Source organism: Arvicanthis niloticus, chromosome 8 (genome assembly GCF_011762505.2).
Source record: "Arvicanthis niloticus isolate mArvNil1 chromosome 8, mArvNil1.pat.X, whole genome shotgun sequence".
NCBI lineage: Eukaryota > Metazoa > Chordata > Mammalia > Rodentia > Muridae > Arvicanthis > Arvicanthis niloticus.
Genome location: NC_047665.1, coordinates 54,808,365 through 54,827,771, shown reverse-complemented (window position 1 = coordinate 54,827,771; position 19,407 = coordinate 54,808,365). Strand labels below are relative to the sequence as shown.

Genomic DNA, 19,407 nt, shown 5'->3' with positions numbered 1-19,407 from the left:
TAAATTCTCTGTTTTTGCAGAAGCTTGAGGATATGGTGAGTATTTGAATAAAAATTAAAAAATTTAAATGTGATTACCACAGGAAAACTATTATTCCATAAGTAAAGCTCCTTATTATGTAAAGAGTTTATATAAATTATAAAAGTTCTCTCTCATAATCCTATATGATAAACTCTTAGGTCTTCTGTCCCTAAGACTGTGTCTGTATAGATGATGCCTTCATCAAGAACAATTTCACCATGTACCCAGCAATAAGTTACTGTCCTATTAGTTTAGTTCCAAGAGATTAAAAAAATCACCACTAAAAGTCCACCAATGAATATATACCCAAACTTGACATCATATCTACGTAGAATTATGACCAACTCTCTCCTCAAGATGTCCCCCATACTGAATTTTAATGATCCTACTAAACTAGTTCTCATGTCCCCTCTTTAACTTAACCTACGTCAGGAATGCCTCTTTCTTCAGTTCTAAGACTGCTAAGCAGCTAGAGATAGCCCTTACACTGTTGGTTAACCTTGTCACATGTGCCTAACCTTCCAGACGGAGACTCCTGTATTATGTGCAGTGTGTTCTTATTAATCATTGAGGACCACTGATTCATAAATGGCTGACTCTCAGCCATTACCTGAACTGAAAACACTACTTACTCCAATCCTGAAATGTTTATAAAACCACCTACAACTACCAACAAAGATACTTTTGTGTCATAATGATCCAAGAAATACAGCAAAACAAACAAACAAACAAACAAACAAACACAAAGAAAATATCTTTTGAGGAGAAAGTTTTATATTTATTTCAAAGTATCATCAAAATTATATTCTTTTTCTTCGAGATCATTAACTAAAGCTTCAGCTGAATGTGAGTTGTTAAGCAACCCAGATTGATCAGAAATGACACGTCCATCCAACAGCATCTAGGTCACATCACCAGTGTCACTGTCCACACACAGATATGTCAGGTAGAAGTCATGATTAGGTTCCCATGTTAATATTCCTCCGAAAATGGATATTCTGGGTGGTCAGCCAGACTAAATAGGAAACAAGAACAAACATTAGCTGTATGGTCTGTACCTGCAATGTAAAACTATAACATCTAGACAGCCACCATCGAGGTGAAAGCTAATTGTTTCATTCCCTGATTAGTTGCAGGATGAGATATTCTTACAGTCATTTACAATGTTTTATAAGAAATGTTTTAAAAATATCATTTATAAATTTTTTAAAAATTATGTCCTAGAACAGAAAACACAAAGACCAGTGCTCATAAATATTCATCTCCCTTAGGTTCCTTCATGCATCAATCAAAGAAAGAAATGCCAAAAACACTTTCCAACCTTAGTCTCCAATCAAAGGAGAAAAACATTATGTCATCTTTAGTTCAACACAAAAATATCTTACCATGCACATTGACTTTCACTTTCATGACACTACCACTTTCACTTCTGTTTAACACTTAGTAATCCATTAATTATTCACACACTTTTATCATCTACACTGTACTCTATTAGATTGAGTTAGAAAAAGAGCACCAGTTAAAAGATGGGCTCCCATGTCCAAGAAACTAGCAGTAAAATGGGTAAACTTCTATATATGAATAACAGTCCAAAATATGCAGTGATAAAAATTATTAATTGTGAAAATTTGGGAAGAAATATTTATTGTTTATAATAATGATTTAATCACTGAGTTACACCTCTTCTTGTGCTTTTATTCTTCTCTATAGTAATAAAAATATTAATGATAATATACATATGCACAAATTTATACTGTAGATTTTCTAATCCTTTTTCAAACTTTATCATACTTACTTTTACTAAGAATAGGTGGATGACAGACAGAAAGATAGATAAACAATGCTAGATAGGTGATAGAAAGAGATAAATATGCATATATATATATATAGGTATATATTCTTTGTCATCATTCATAATCTATGTTGCAGGATGCTTGATCACACTGTGAAGCCCAAGATTTAGTTGTTTACTGGAAAAACCTGTTTCTAGTTCAGATGTGGCTCAGCTCTAGCACCCCATTAATCCAAGAGCTTTCTGCTAACTGTAAAGAGAATTAAATAAAGCCAACCATAGGTCAGGAGGCTGAGCAAGAAACTAGCTGACAGGAAGTGAACATAGAAAAAAACCATAGAGAGTAAGAAGAAATCAGGAAGACAAATAAAGAGATGCACAAGAAATGGAAGCGAGGGACATTTAGTTTGAGGGATTTTTAAGATAGCATCAAGGAAAGCTTCCGTTTTAGACATCAGCTGAGGAGGAAGGTCAGCTGGATGCTTGCTCTGCCTCTCTGAGCTAGCAGGCCTTCACTCCAGCATCTGGCTCCCAAGTCTTTACTGGTAAAGTTGAATGATTGAGATGTTGTTAAAAAACATTGCTGCTCAATGCGGGGATTGAACCCGGGACCCTCGGATTGACTTCCTGTCAACTGGTTGCTTGCTCTACCTCTTGATCTGTGGTTGACTTTATTTATTCCTGTTTACAATAAGCAGAAATCTCTTGGATTAAAGGTAGGTGTTTTCTAATAAACAACACAATCTTGGGGTTCACAGCATGATCAAATATTCTACAACAAACCTATGTCCAGTTTTAAATCTTGTAACTATAAGAACATGAAGGGAAATTAAGATCTTTGCATGGCTATTAAAGCTCTTTAACTGTTTCTGGAAGGTTCTCTTCCTATCTTTGAATATGACTTTCAAAACCTTCTCTGTGTTTTGTGCTGATGTGTCCATATTTCAGAATCTGGAAACAAATATTCTATTAACTATTTCCATGGGAAACTTGGAGCAAACAAATAGGGCATTTAGTTTCTGAACCAGCATAAATGGAAGAGGAGGAAACTACTTGAATTGAAACACATTGAGCTGAGGTGTTCCTCAACATTACTTACAATTCTGCTGCAAGGTATCGAAAGTTTTTGTTCAGGTGGTCTAGTGTTTTCATGTCCTCAGGAGACAACTGAAATTCAAAAACCTGTCAGAAAAAATACAAAGCTTTTAGCATTTGAGTGACACACACATAAAGTCTCAAAGGGAATATAATTAGTACATTCCTAAAAACGATGAAGATTTTTTACTAAAACATTCATGGTTAATCAATTACCAAGTAAAAGTGAAAAAATTGCTTTTGAGATGTATTAAAATTGTATGACATCACAGACAAGAAGTAGTTTCAACAGTAGCTTGGGAGAAAAGAAAAGCTGATATTATAAAAAGACTATGGTCTGTAGTTTCCAAGAAACCTAACAAAAAATTTTTGAAATACCTCATACAAATCATTGTCTTGTATGGGGAGTTAGATTTCTGTAATCCATCAATAGATAAAGTGCAAACAATGTTTTTTCGATGTTATGCAAGTTAAGACTTATCCAAACTCATGTAGAATAAAACAGCTGGCTTTAAAAGATGTTCTCATTTTATGTTTTAACTTTATGAGATGTTTTAACTTTAAAGATTTTCTATATATGCTCACATCTTAAAACATACACAGGGTTAGGTCCTTTGGTGCTTTAAAAATACGAAGGCAGAGAAAGACGAAGATTGGGACAAGGAAACTTGTCAACACTTTAACAACTGATAAATCTAGTTCAAAGTACAATGTAGGTGCTGGGCGAGAGTAATAAATTAATTGAACAGGGAAAAGAACTCATAAATGTAATTACTCTAAATAAGTTATTTAAAATCACATTCTTATGTGGATTTATATTTCACAACTCAGAAAAACTGCATTCTAGAGAACAGTTTAGTGGGAAATAACACAAACTTTTGGTAAAATAGTGAAGGAGACTCATTTGTTTAACAAGCTAAAGGATGTAACCTCAATCACATAGTAAAGGATGAAGATAGAAGTCCTCTTTGTTCATGAAATAATGAAAAGAGAATGAAAACAATAAAAATTTAGAAAATAATTCAGCATATATTTCTGAGTTTTGAGATAGTGATTAACACAATTGAGACTATGTAAATGCAGCAAACTGATTGTAACCCACAGTTCTTGGTCTGCACACTGTTGAAGTGTTTTATCACCTTCGCCCACAGAAGTGGTGTCTATTTCTACCCTTTGAAACTTGGTTGCTGTGTAACTTACACTGGGAATTTCAATGTTAAAGACACAATGATGTGTCAGTTCTGTGTTTGTCATAAAAGGCTTCTCATTGTCTTGGTTGAGACCTAAATGCAGGAGTAAAACCTAGGAAACTTGTCAGTTGTATGAAGCATATATGGAATTGAGGAAAAGCTCAATCAGTCATCTGAGCTTCAGAGGCATCATCATCCTGAACAAATATACAATAGTTCCTCGAATATATGTAAAGGGACTCAGTGTAGACAGATAATTTTCACTAAGTTCAGGCTAAAGTAAGGCAAGTTTTTAAGTTAACAAACACTAAGGTAAATAATAGTTCTATATATTAAATTCTATTTAAAACTAGTTTTTATAGTAACTGATAAATGTTATACTATAATAAAATATACTTACTTGACATTTTAAAAAATAACTAAGGTAAATGAGTATGACAGGAATATACAATTGACTGGCATATATGTATGTATATATGTATGTATGCATCTGTATGAGTATTAGAATATTTGAGTATGCAGGGAAATAATAATAAAACCATAGACATTTCTAGAATCAAAATAACTGAGTCCAGATCCCTCATTTAAGAAGATAAAGAAGCTCTTAATCTCTTACTCTCTTACCCTCTCTCTTACCCTCTCTCTTACCCTCTTGCCTCTCTGTCTCCTCCCCCCCTTCCTCTCTCTCCACGTGGTCTTGGCCGGCCTCTACTTCTCTTCTCTCTTAACCTTCCACCTTCTTCTCCCCACCTTTGCCCTATCTCCTCCCCTTGGGAAAAAAAGAGAAAATAAAGAAGTCCATGGGCAAGAGGTAGCCAGTACTTGGTTGACAAGGCAAACCAATTTTTATATCATCTCCCACCCTAAATCTGTCAAGTCATGCTGGATTTATATGACAGACAAAACATTTCTCAATATACTTGAAAACTCACATGCCTAGGAAATGCAAGGGATATGAGCTTGATCTCAAACATATTGTGATAGATTTGAAGGAAACAACAATATGGATTGTACTATTTAAGGACCCTAAGGACCAGAGCACATCACCTGCAAATTCTCTCTCATCTCATTCTGTTTGAAACTCTGGGCCAGGGGCACGACCCCACGCTGAACAAGGTATCGAAGTGCAATCAAGGCAGGGCTTCGCTTGTTCTTTTTGGCCACATCACCAAGAACTGGATCATTCAAGAGAACTGGGGAGTTCTGGTCCACCCTAAAGGGAAAGTGGGAATGAGTTCATAAGGCGAAACTTTTGGTTATATTACAGTACTCAACAGTACTCAAAGTAGAGAGGGCCCATTCTAGCCTGAGTGTGATGGTTATGGATAATTCTTAACTGGACAAGATCTAGAATAACTTATAAGATGAGTCACTTAGATGCCTGTGGCAGATTACTTTTTTATAAAAAACTGATGTGGGAGGACCCATTTTAATTTTGTCTGGAGCCATTTCCCTGAGCAGGGGATCCTGGACTGTATAAAGGGAGAAAGGGATCTCTAAGTCTTAGTGTTCATCATTTTCTGCATCTTGACTCTAAGAAGTAGTCACCTGGATCAAACTCCTGACACCTTGACTTCCTGGCTTTATGGTCTGTGTCCTTGAATTGTGAATCATAATAAGCCCTTTCTCCCTTAAGCTTTTGTCAGAGTATTTTATCAGAGCAACAGGAAAAGAAACTAAGATACTGCTTCACCAGTTCTTCTAAAGAAAGAACCTGCTCTTCCTGAAAACTGGGTGTTAGGGTACTAATTTCCTTCAGGTTTTTCTCCTTTTAACTTATTACCATTCTTTATATCGTTGGGTCCCCAGAGCACCATAAGCAACAAGAACAATGTCTTTTGATTTGCAGTAATCTAGTAGCTTACTCTGGTTCAAATAAAGATGACATTCAACCTACAATAGAATAAGATGAATAGATATCAGATTTTATTAAATCCTGATATTATGATGAATAAAAATGCTTAAAATCAATAAAATAAAATAAGATATATGTAATTTCACACATGAATTAAAAAGATCAATCAGTTGCAAATTTTTCTTGAAGGACAAAAGAATTAACATGGAAGAATTCTTCTGATAACATTCGACTGGGTAAGTTTCTGTGTCAAAAGATATAGTTATTGGACAGCTAGAGGGATCACTGGGAAAAGATGCCAGCTACTAAGCTTAAAGGAATCCTGAGGATTGACCATAATAAGATGGTGAGAAGCATAAACTTTATGCAAGTCCTGGCCACTGACTAATTTTTGTCTTCACCCATTTTTTCAATAAACTATCCCATGTCTACTCATTCTTCTTATTTCAGGGAGAAGTTCACTTTCTCCTGCCCTCAAATCTGCCTGATGGATCAACAGTAAATCTCCACATTGCTTATCAGTTGGGCACCATAGCATGTCTCCATTCTCACCAATACTCCAAGATTAATCCAAGTTTAAAATTAGAATCCCCTGCAACCTTGAAATAATAATGCTGCTCTTAGAATCTTTTTTCCATAAGATGAAAATCACTTAGACAGAGGGCAACTAAACAGGCATCAGTAGAACAGAATCGAGGAAGAGCATGAGAGATGGAGCAGGATGCAGATTCTCACCTGGTTGCAGACAGGTTTGTATTTCAGTCCTGGTTTGTTGAGGAGTCGTTCCAGCTGCCTGTGGTTAAAGTTGGACACCCCGATGGACTTCACCAATCCTGCATCTTTGCACTTCTCCAACATCTGATGATGAGAAGGGGCAAGAAAGGGTCATACTTAAATCTAACCATGTGGATATAAACATAATATGGACCAGTTACAGGAAAAATTTTCCAGAGCTAAACATATTGTTCAGTGGTAGACACTTGTCAGTGTGCACAGGACCCTATGTTGACCACAGGCACTAAAGTTGGGAGGGATGGATTGCCCAGGTGATCAGTGAAGTCAAGATAAGGATGATGATAAAGCAGAAGATTGGCCAAAGAGGAATCTCTGTAACATCACTAGAAAATCAAGGATATTACTACATAAGGTGGCAAAATACGCATATACCTCTGTCCTGTGCCCTTCTTCATTTCATACATTTTAGTGATGCATTCTTCCCCTACCACTCCAGCAAATATGTATGAGTAAAAATGAATTTCTACACCCAAGGGGAAGTGAGCTGATTATCTCTCTCTCTTCTTGCTTTACTGTCATTTTGAAAAGTACTCACCTCCCATGTGTCACAGAAATCCACAGTGTCCAATAGAGATTTTCCCTTTTCATCTACTGGAAAATCATTATCCCCTGACTGGAAGAGAAACAACTTTAAGACAATCTCAAAAAAACATACATCTTGTTTATAGTAATGTGTTTAAGACCATCTTGGAGAATCTGGAGAGATAGTTCAGTGATTAAGCACTGGATGCTCTTTCAGAGGACCTGGGCTCAATTTCTGGAACCTACACAGTTAGACACAACTATCTGTCATTCCAGTCCCTTGGGATCCAATCTGGCTTTCATATGCACCAGGCATGCACATAGCAAACTGACATACACAAAAGAAAAACACCCACTCATAATAAAGAAAAAATATATTTTTAAAAACATTTAAAAGAATATCTTGGAAATAAGACAGTAAGCAGCCATAAGAGAGTGAGGCATCATTTTGTATACTGTGTTTAAAAACTGATATGCATATAGAGTTACATTATATTTTGGAGCCTAGTTTATTGCATTTGCTTGAATTAATTGTGTGAAGAATTAAATATTTTCTTTCTTATAATAATTTTAATTTTAAAATTATAATTAAATAATTTATCTTCTTCCCTTTCCTGACTTCAATCCTTTTCATGTATATCCTTGCTGTCTCTCAAATTCATTGCCTCTCTTTCTTTGTTGTTGTGTGTAATATATATGTATATGTATATATACATATATATATATATATATATATATATATATATATATATATATATATATCTACACCCAAATAATATTTTTGAACAACTAAATGTATATATATATATATATATATATATATATATATATATATATATAATCTACACCCAAATAATATTTTTGAACAACTAAATGAGACCTCCTAGTTGATTTATAATGATTTGTAATTTTTGGTCTACTCTTTCATTTAGGAAAAATAATGCTTCATGTTCATTGGGAAAGCCTTTCATTGGATAACCTTGACCTACAACAAGATTTTATATCACTCCTGACCCAGGATAGGTAGTGAACATGAATACATGTGTGCTCAGAGACAGGCCTGTGAGACCAGTCAGGACTGTACAGAAGATTGATTTTAGTAAAAAAAGATGCTGAGAAGCTATAAAATGTTAGTGTCCTTGAAGCTGAAATTGTCTTGAGGCCAGTTTTGCCACCAAGAGTGAAAACAAGGATAGGACCTAAGCAAACATCTAGTAATGCCATATAAAAGATGTGTAAATACAAGTTTTCCTGGGAGTTATCTCTAATCTGTGATTCAGGACACGGCTTGGACACCTTATTTCATAATACAATATACTCTGTGGAACCTACTGAGAAGTTTAGTAACATGTAAATTAACTTTGTATAAAATTATAATAGAAATTTATCTCAGCCATCCATAAAAATGATGTCCATACCCCTATGCAAAGATATGTACATTTGACAATACAAATCACCTACCTTCATTGGCACTGGGTAATGCATAATGTAAAGATCAACATAATCCAGTTGAAGGTTTTTCAGTGATTTTTCCAAAGCAGGCTTGACCAGGTCTGGTCGAAAGCAAGTGCACCAAAGCTACAGATGTTGAAAAATGGAGTTATGCTAGATTAATAGATCACCCCAATATGCAAAATCATTTATCCTAATACTGAAATACTTTCTGTATTTGAAGGAAAGTTATAAGCATTCTTCTTAACTCAGTGTTTACTTTACTCTTACTTAACAATGAGAACTCAGGTATAGTTTTAGGGTTAATGTTAGCTCATTTATTAAACAATGAAAAAATTACTCAAGGAATTAAGTACATACTAATAAAATAATGTCCAATAACTAAACTATTTTCATATAGAGTTAAATTTGCCTCTCCTTGACCCATTAATTCATTTGACATCGTTAACCAACTTCTGATACAGTAATATCAAAACAGAAATCCAGAGATGCCAAGGAACCACAGAGAAGACCAAAAGGTTACCAAAAGGTGGTATCACAAATACCACCACAAGGCAGTTCATAAACTGCATGAACTCATTCCTCAGAGATTAAGAGGTTAGGCAGGCCAGTACCAACTATGGGCAGATTGGGATCCAGTTCATAGATGTTGCTTTCTCACTGCATCTTGTTAAAGAACCTAGAGCTTTGAGGATCTCTTTGATAACGGCAGTAATGCCAATCATATTCCCTGAATGTTGTAGGTGGTGATGGAAACCAGAGTGTATTAAGTATTTTCTGCTGCCTTACTAGATTTCAATAGTTTGCATACTTGTGTACTATACCTTTGTAGTGATGAACAGGTCTTCTCTCTTTACAACCCCAGCTTTAATCTTGCTTTGAATGGCCTGTCCTATCTCCTCCTCTATGTGATATGCATAAGCAGTATCAATATGGTGGTATCCAGCATCTAGAGCTAGGCATGCAGCCTCCAGTGACTTACTCTTAGGAACCTAAAGAAGGAACCAAAGGAGGTATTTAGAGATGTTTGTTCTGAGAGCCAGCTCAAAGTGAGCCTAGATGGAAATTTACTATACTAGAAAGAACTTTGTCTTTCAAAGTCATCTTTAGACCACTTGTTAGGCAAGAACCTAGTACCCTGATCCTTGCATTCTCATATCCTATTCTATATAACACAATGAAATCTCCAGAGATATTGTAGTTGTCACAGAAAAGTATCTTCACAGAATCAACGTTTGCCCATATTTTGTCCCACTTTGAGCTAATGAGCCAAAATCCGCATTCTTGGGGTCATTCTTAATTAATAGCAAGACTTTTGCAACCAAGAACCTCCATGTACCCACACAATCCTGACTACTTCCTAGAACTGATGGATGCTCAACATGTGTTCATTGGCCTACTAGAAAGTAGTAGGATGACTAAGCAAACTAAACACAAAGAAGTCTGCTTGGCACAGGACACAATTGCACAGGCACTCCTTGCTCCCAGCCTAGACATTGTTACAAAAGGATCACAGATACCAAGCAAGGCCAGGTTAATAATAGGGACTTGGACAGAAAGTAATGTCCCTATGTTAGTTGTTTACAAATCCAGACCTAAATTCAGGCAGGGAAAAACATCTAATGTAAGAATATATACTTGTTTAAAGTATCTTACCAATACCATGTTAGAGATTATTTATCTCGGGTGTCAGCCTCTTCAAAGATTATTTGTTTTAAACAAACATGGCTAGAATTAAATCTAAAATTATTAGCTTGGCTTCCACATTTGAATATTGATATAATTGGGTTTTTTTGCTAAAGATTTAGGGTTGGGCTGGGGAGAGGTGTCCCTCAGTAACACCCTTGAAAACAACTTTGATATCTTAATTCAGATCCCCAGCACTCAGGTAAAGCAGAGTAGGAATGCATGCAGTCCCAGTGTTTGAGGAGGGAGCGTGAGGGTGAGCCCTGGAGCTCATCCCTGAGCTATACAGACTGGGTGAGAGACCTGGCCTCACAAAATGAGAGAGCAACGGAGGAGGATGACATTGACCTCTAATGTCCTCAGACATTGTTCACAACACACAGACACATATACAATCACACAACACTTACAAAGGGATTTAAAAAGTCAATCACAGTAGCTTTTCAGATTGTTTTAAGAATCACTACAGTTATCTTTTCCCAGTAAAAGACAATGACTAAAATTATGGCTTCTATCACCTTTTCTGAAAACCAGTCCTGACTTATCAATGAAATAAAATAAAATAAAATAAAATAAAATAAAATAAAATAAGGACACTGAGTTATCAATGCAGAGACTCCAGTAGTGGCCCTGACCTGTTCCTGTGTTTTGTGCAATTTTGCAAAAGTAACAAATCCTGAGTATATCTCCAGATTTCTCTGGAGTCTAACAAGAAGGAAATAGATAAACTTGAAGCCAAGTGAAGAGGTCCTTATCACACAATTAAAAGGTATAAGGAAGGCTAGAACACAAAAAGCACAAAAAGTCCCTTTAGGTTGCAAAAAGTCCACCAAGATGTTTTTCATTCTGAGGACAACCATGCTCTGAATCCAACATACACTAAGGAATACCAATAAAACACACTTAACTTTACTAGGTCCTCTCCCCATCCTAATGATGCACTGTAAACTCCAGTAAGTTTCCCACAGTTGAGAGTTATCCGTGGGAGACCTCACTTAGCTCAAGAAGAACATTCGCTGTGAGATGCTGATGGCTACCCCAAAACAAAACCAAAGTATTTGTCAAATATTCATTTCATGCATTAGTCTACAGCAGTGGTTCCCAACCTTCCTAATGCTGCGACCGTAAAATACAGTTCCTCACGTTGTGGTGATCCCCAACCATAAAATGATTTTGTTGCTACTTCATGACTATAATTGTGCTGCTATTATGTATCATAATATAAATATCTGATAACTGGGATACCTTATATGCAATCTCTGTGAAATTACAAAGGGATTGAAACTCGCAGATTGAGAAGCCCTGATCTGCAGGAAGCCACCCTGAGTTACTATGTGCATTTCCAGAGTCTTGCATTTTGCAATGAGAAATGTTGGAGACTGAGGACATAAACAGAGAAGTCCCCTCCCACACTGCAACCAAGAAAGCTGATAGGCAATCTGGTGACATTTTGCTCCTCTATCAAGCTGTGAAACATGGACATAGGAAAAGCCTAGTGCCTGGAACTATTAGGTCATAGGTCTGTCCCTTTAAGTCAGAGCTCACAGACAAGTTCATTCTTAGAGCTGACAGACCCCAAATGGGAACAGTAAACTCACAGGCAGGCCTAGGCCAGAAAAATAAATCCAAGGAAAAAAACCCCACAGCCACATCCTGCCAAGCCCAGATTCCCTAGCTCACAGCAAGAATAACAGAGAAGATAAAGAAACTTTCTCCCTGTCCCTGAAATCCCTGACTGGATTATAGCAAAGGTCCCAGTGCCCTATAGCTCCATTGAATGCTGCATTAACATCCACCACCAGAAAAAAATGTCTCTAGAGTTTGGCTTTCCCTTAATTCCTCACTAAGCCTGCCTCCCTCCTGACTCACCAGGAGCAGGGATCTTCCCCAGAAAAGAGCAAGCATGAACAGAGACCCAGCTCTTCTGCCTGAATCCTGATGCACCCTACCCAGGGAACCAGCTCAGTCTCCTACCCACAGCCACTGATGGCAGCTGAGGCTGTTACCTCTATTAAACAAGAGAAAATCAACAAGTGGGGACACAACCAGACTCGATGCAGGGCAGACATAACTATCTGATCTCTTGTACATGGCTTAGCTCTAGCCTGGAAACACTGAGAATCCTGTATTCTTACCTCATTGGGTTTATAGGTGCCAAAGCCCAGGGCAGGAATGAAGTGGCCATCATTTAGTTTGACACACTGCTGTTTGGAGCTCATTCTCTCTCACTGCCCTGGCTAAGCACGTCCTGAGTCTTCTGTTGCAATGAAGCGGAAGTGGGCAAATGTCATATATCAACTTCCTGTCTAATCGTTAAGAAGGGACACTCCCTTTCTGGAAGTTAGCCATGCCTACTCTCTGGCTAATGTTTAACCATCTTTACTCCTCAACTAATGATTAATCAGTGCTACTGTTTAACTAAGGGTTAACAGTACTGTTGGGTGACTATTGTTTAAATACTACTATTTTCTGTCTAATGGACAACCGACAGAAGGGAGGAGTCAGAAATTTAAAGCAGTATTCCACATATCAGAAAAGAAACCATTCATTTTCATATGAAGAATGAATTTCAAATAAAGTACTATATAATGATAAAGTATTTGTTTTTTTTCAGGTTTTTCTCTTCTTTTCTCATATATTATATATTATTAGAGAAGAGATTATGAGAACAATTATAAAACTGAGGACATTTATTTTCATTTGGCCGTTATGAATCTTCTACTTGATTATACATTACTGAAAATAATAATCTACCGCATACCATACAACATAAAGAACAAAGAAGCCAATTGTGTTCTTAATGTGATAGGGACACAAACCACTCACAATATTTCAACCCAAATTTTGTCCCATCGGCAAGAAATGCAGGGACAAAGATGGAACAGAGACTGAGGGAATAGCCAAGGAATACCCAGTGCAACTTGAGACCTATCACATGGGCAAGCACCAATTCCTGACACTATTAATGATATTCTGTTGTGCTTGCAGTCAGGAAGCTAGCATAACTGACCTCTGAGAGAGTTAACCTAGCATCTGAATGAGACAGATGCAGAGACTCACAGCCAAACATTGGATAGAGCTCAGGTACTCTTGTGGAAGGGTTAGGGGTGGGGGTTGTGATTGAGCATTCTGAAGAGGATAGAGATCCTATATTAAGACTAACAAAGCCAACTAAGCTGGGCCCTTGGGGACTGTCAGAGACTGAACTACCAACCAAAGAGCAGTACCAGAAGAATGTGTCCAATCACTTGAGGATGTAATAATCAGTATTCATGTGAGACGTAGCCCTTTATGTCAGTGCTGGGATACAAACAATGCTCTCATGGCTTCATAGCAGCCACTTTTAAGCACCCTGCCAATTCTCCAGTCCCTGATTTTAGATAACTGTAAATAAGATGTTCAAATGCAGATCAATATTTTATAGTTTATGTCCTCGTTCAACATTCATAAAAGAACTTAATTGAAAATAATCAGATTACTATGAGATTTAGAATGGGAGAATAAACTTAAATTATTGATGAGATAGATATTTTTATTCAATTAAACCTAGAGTATATGGATTTCCAGTAAAGCAGAACATGGGAGACTACAATACTTGATATTTTTTATCATCATGTGGCCATATTATGTGCATTATATACCAGGTCAGGATGAAATTTGTAAAACTTCATTATTTTCAAAGAAACAGTTACTGTGATTAATAACTCTTCTGTATGTGTTCTAATATTCTAGATTTAATGTCTACCAATTTGGAGTCTGAAGAAGGTGTTTTCTAGGAAGTATATAAAAGGACAGAAGAGATTGTTTGGCTCTTAAGAGCATCATCTTCTTTTCCAGTAGATCAAGTATTGCTTCCAGAAACTTCTTGGTGGGTCACAAAGTTCTATTATACAGGGACCTGATGCCCTCTTCTGGCCTCTATGAGCACTACATGCATGTGGTTGACAGATGCAGGCAGGCAAAATACCTATTCACATAAAAATACATAAACCCACCCCCCAAAAGTCGACCCCAAATTTGTCTTGCCTACAAGAAGATCAGGAACAGAGATGGAGCAGAGACTAAGGGAATAGCCAACCAATGACTGGCCTAGCTTGAGACTCATCTCATGGGCAAGCACCAATCTCTTACACTATTTAAGATACTCTGTTGTTCTTGCAGACAAGAGCATAGTATAGCTGTCCTCTGAGAGGCTCCATCCAGCTTGGAGCTCATGGTGTCTTGTGGAAGAATTGGAGGGAGGATTGAGAGGTCATGAGAGGATAGAGACTACATAAGAAGACCAACAGAGTCAACTAACCTAAACCTTTGGGGGCTCCCAGAGACTGAACCACCAATCAGTGAACAAACCTGGGTAGGATCTAGTCTCTAACCCCACCCCCCCAACATATATAGCAGTTGTGCAGCTTGGTCTTCTTGTAGGTTCCCCAACAACTGTAGCATGGACTGTCCCTGGTTGTTGCCTGCTTGTGGATTCCATTCCCCTAATTGGGCCACCTTTTCTGGCCTCAGTGGAAGAGGATGCATTTAGGCCTGCAGTGACTTCATGTGTCAGGGTGGGGCTGCTGCTTTCTCATGGGAGAAGGGGAGCAGGTTGGGGTATGGGTTAAATGAGGGAAGACTTGTAGATGGGTGCAGTTTGCTATTGGTGTGTAAAGTGAATAACTAAACTAAGAAATAAATAAATAAATAAATAAATAAATAAATAAATAATATTTTAAATAACTATTAAAAACTATCAATTATATTTTATTTGTGCCTAGCTTCCATTGTGCATCATATCTGTGAAATCCATCAATGTGACTGAACACACCTGCAGTTCATTCCATTGATTGCTTACTATCAATGCAATGTTATTGATGCAATGTTGAATTTGATTACAAGTATGCCTCACATCATTTAGAGATTCTCCTGCTGATGGAAATTAAGGTGATTTCACATTCTGCAAACATGAAAATTTTTGTTAATGGTACCATGATATACCTTTTGATTATCTTGGGAGAGATAGACAGACAGATAGACTATGGTTCACTGTGGAAGTTGACATGGATAGTCCATATCACTTAGAGAAGCCAATCTTAAATGTTATTAGAAAAAGCCACAAACTCCAGACCACATGGTTCTGCGCTGCCAATTACAATGTGGTGAACATGAAGCACTTCAGTGAGTAAAGAATCAAATAGTAAAAACTGGAGTGGATCTGTCCAGGTGAGACAACTCTTCAGCAGCAATCTCTGTCCTGTGGGAGCATGCGTCATGTCTCGTGCACAGTCATGCTTCTTTATTCCAAGTGCTGCCAGGGTGAGAAAGAAGAGAACTACAGTGAGGATCTGAGGTGAAGCTCCTACAGTGTCTGGCTTTTCCACTTACACTGCTTGATAACACCCAGCTGATCCCAACCCTTTTTGGTTAAGGAATTATGAATCTTAAGTAATTAGAGTAACTAGAACCTTAAGGATTCTGAGTCTTCCCTAGACCTTCTTAGTGAACAAAGGGAACAAGTCTATTGATGGAATGGAATCCTATAGTTTGTGTCATGAACATTATTTTTAAATGTGGATGTTTCAAGTCCTTGCCTAATAGTGCAACTTTTGCAGGCTAACATGGAAAGGCTTTGGAAAGAGTGAGAACAACTGGAGTTCAGAGGAAAACTTCCAGACGACAGTACAGCCTTTGCTGTGCCCTGGCCACAGTGAGGCATGTATCTGTGGCTCCTTACTGAATAACAAGAAAACATATGTTTGTATATCTTCATTGGCATTCTTCACATCAGAGTTAAGGCACTTAAGCACAGTGCTCTTCTGTTGTGAGTAATGACTGTTCCCTCACCCACCTGCCAAAAAAAAAAAAAACCTGTCAGATGTGGGCACCCACAAGTAATCTCAGTACTCTAGAGGCAGAGAGAGGACATGTGGAGCCAGTTGGCGGCCAGTTAGGCCAATGAGAAATGATCAAAGAAAGGTGGATAGAGCTTAAAGAATGACTAACACTTTGACATCTTGCTTCTATAGGCATGCCTCTTTCTATCTCTCTGTCCCTCTGTCCCTCTGTTCCTCTGTCTCTGTCTCTCTCTCTGTCTCTCTGTCTCTCTGTCTCTCTGTCTCTCTGTCTCTCTCTGTCTCTCTCTCTCTCTCACACACACACACACACACACAAACACACACACATAAATCATAGACATATGTCTAGTTTATCACTATATCTGAGGGATACAAATAACAAGCTGTGGTCACAGAAAATATATTCTATGAAGAAATAGAAGAAAATCTCTCAAATTCCGAGAATGCCTAAACATAATCAAGAGATATTTATAACTCTGATGATATGTGACCAAAGAGACTCTATACAATATAATGGTAATTTGGTTGCCAATAACACAAAGCAAAGTGAAATACTAAAATCTCAAGTCAAACAATTCATCAACAGTTTTGGATTGGTTTCCTTTTGGTTGTTTCTTTAGCAGAAAAATTGTTTATGCCAGATATTATAAAAATTGTTGTTGTGAGGCATATTTTAGCATGTCATGAACAGGATGACTTGTGTTAACTTTCACTACACGTGAGCAATAATCCTTGACTCGCTTCTGTGAAGGCCAAAGTTTTGATTCATGATGTGGAATTTTCAGTACTACATGGGAGAAAAATGTCCATGCCATGAAGAATGAGAAAGGAGTTCTCATATGGTAGACCTTTCTCTTCCAACAGTGAGACTTGGATGCATCCCTAATATACTTGTAGAAAATAATGTTGGGCCCTATTCACTTATTTGCTGTTTATGAATGTACTAAAGCATTTTGACCATAAATATTTAGCTAGAAACAAAAAAATGTCTATTGGGATAAGTTTGGGGACTGGCTCTGTGTCTACAAGACAGAAGACTCACTGATAACATTTACTAACAAATTTTAAAATGGAAAGGCTTCAGATAAAAGTGTCTTCTAGAAAAAAAGTTTTAAAATGAGAGAACTTAAATGGGTTGTATTTGAACACATAAATAATTAGAAAGAGTTCAACTCTCTTTATAAACTCTAAGTTTAAAATGGATGAATATGCTTTTTTCTCTTCTGGTCCCAGGTTCAGCAGGAGCTGTGGGTTACTGTGCAGACATGGCCAAGTCCAAGAACCACACCACACAACCAGTCTCACAAATGGAAAAGAAATGGCATCAAGAAACACAGGTCACAAAGATACAAATCTCTTAAGGGGATAGACCTTAAATTCCTGAGGAACATGAGCTTTGCCAAGAAGCACAAGAAAGAACTGAAGAAGATGCAGGCCAACAATGCAAAGGCAGTGAGTGCAATCACAGAGGCCATCAAGCCCAATATGCCAAAGGGCTGTAGCCACAAACTCAGCCTTCTGGCTTTCATCACTCATGCCAAGCTTGGGAAGCAGATTCGAAGCTACATGGGCAAGGGGCATAGGCTCTGCCAACTAAAGCCCAAGGTTTAAACCAAGGCAGAGGCCAAAGCTCCAGCTAAGGCCAAGGCTTCAGCTCCAGCCCAGGCTCTCAAAGGTACCCAGGCCCCTGTGAAGGCCTCATAGAAAAGGCTTCTGCCAATGTGAAGACAGATGGACTGGTGTGACACACCTACCTACACACTATTTTCAGATGACCAGTGTCCTATGCCATTTTTACAAATAAACCTGGGGCAAGATCTGTTAAAAATAAAATAAAATTGATGAATATATGTGGATTAAATTTACACCAATAACCACAACTCACCAAAGAACTACTGTTCTAATAATACAGTTGATAGGTTGGCTAAATCATGTTTTTTTTACATGTGTGTACACTAACACTTGCTACATGGAGGCATTTGAAGTATAGAATATGTCTTCTCTTTTTATCACATCGTCTGCCATTTTCTTCTAATAGTCCACCCAATCTATTCATCATTATATGCATGAGCAGAATCATTGTGGCAGAAGTCAGTATGAGTAGCTCTAGCTTGTTGACTTCCTCAGCCACGCTTGGGGTCTAATTGTAGATGAAATCAAATGTGTTTTTACCCACTGAATTGGGTGATTCATGCCACATTCAATGACCTTCCCAGCATCTTCTCTTTCTTTGAGTATTTCTATACTGGTGGAAGAAAACAGTCCCGGTGCAAAGGGAAATTTAGAAGAGTTAACCACAATTTTTTTTCATTCCTTCAGTCCCAAAGTCACTGGTTGCTGATCGCCCTCAAGACCTCCACAAAGATGTACATTCAACTTTTCACTACAAGTATCTATTACCAAGACTCAAAAGTATTGATATGATAGTTTTGAAGTGAAAGAACACTATAAAGTGAAAGAAAACAAAGATATGTGGCCATAAATACTGAACAGGTGAGACACAAACACAGTTCTGTTCTGAGGACATCAAAAACAATCTGCTCTATCCTCCACAGCCAGCATTTGAGAATGCTAAGTGACCACAGAGAAAAGTCAGTAGGCTCAGTCTTTGGTTTGAAACTAGGCATGTAAGCACTGTGTGCCTATCTTCTATCAAAATCTCAGACTCCAGGAGGAAAGAAGTATGCTGTGTAAAAATCTGATCTTTTGTATTTTTTAATATATTTTAAAATATTTTCATGCAGTATGTTTGGATCATTTCTTTCCTATGTTCCAATTCCTGAGTGATTATCACCATTGCCCACTTACCAAATTAATGTTCTATTTACTAGCTCACTCTCATCAAAATTTTAAAAAAAAAGTCCAGAGGGAGGAAAACAAAGAGACAAACTTCTAAAAAATTAGCAATAGAAAAAATATCAGAACAAAATATATACATGTGTGCGTGTACACACACACACACACACACACACACACACACACACACACAAGATCAACAACAAAACATGGCATCTATAATGGAGTCCATTTTGCTTTGGCCAACACCACCTAAGTATGCAGAATGTTTTGGAGTGTGGTCAATAAATCAAGTAACACTCAATTGGAGAAAATTGATTTCCCTTTATCCAGCAGTTATCAATTGCAGATAGCTTTTTGGTT

General features: G+C 37.4%; 1 protein-coding gene across 2 annotated transcripts; it reads right to left on the bottom strand.

Annotated features, from left to right (window-relative positions):
* Positions 1–773: 773 nt before the first annotated feature.
* On the bottom strand, positions 774–12,704 carry LOC117713703 (aldo-keto reductase family 1 member C13). Of its 2 annotated transcripts, XM_034510150.2 has the most exons (9): positions 12,544–12,704; positions 9,547–9,714; positions 8,732–8,848; positions 7,284–7,361; positions 6,689–6,811; positions 5,882–5,991; positions 5,146–5,311; positions 2,913–2,995; positions 774–1,036 (listed from the first exon to the last, which is right to left on the bottom strand). In XM_034510150.2, the coding sequence occupies exons 1-9, from the start codon at positions 12,625–12,627 to the stop codon at positions 994–996; spliced, it is 972 nt and encodes a 323-aa protein (XP_034366041.1). In that variant the 5' UTR covers positions 12,628–12,704; the 3' UTR covers positions 774–993. The 2 variants fall into 2 exon arrangements, with proteins under 2 accessions (XP_034366041.1, XP_076795510.1); XM_076939395.1 differs by lacking the exon at positions 9,547–9,714 and having other exon boundaries at positions 12,544–12,696.
* Positions 12,705–19,407: the final 6,703 nt, after the last annotated feature.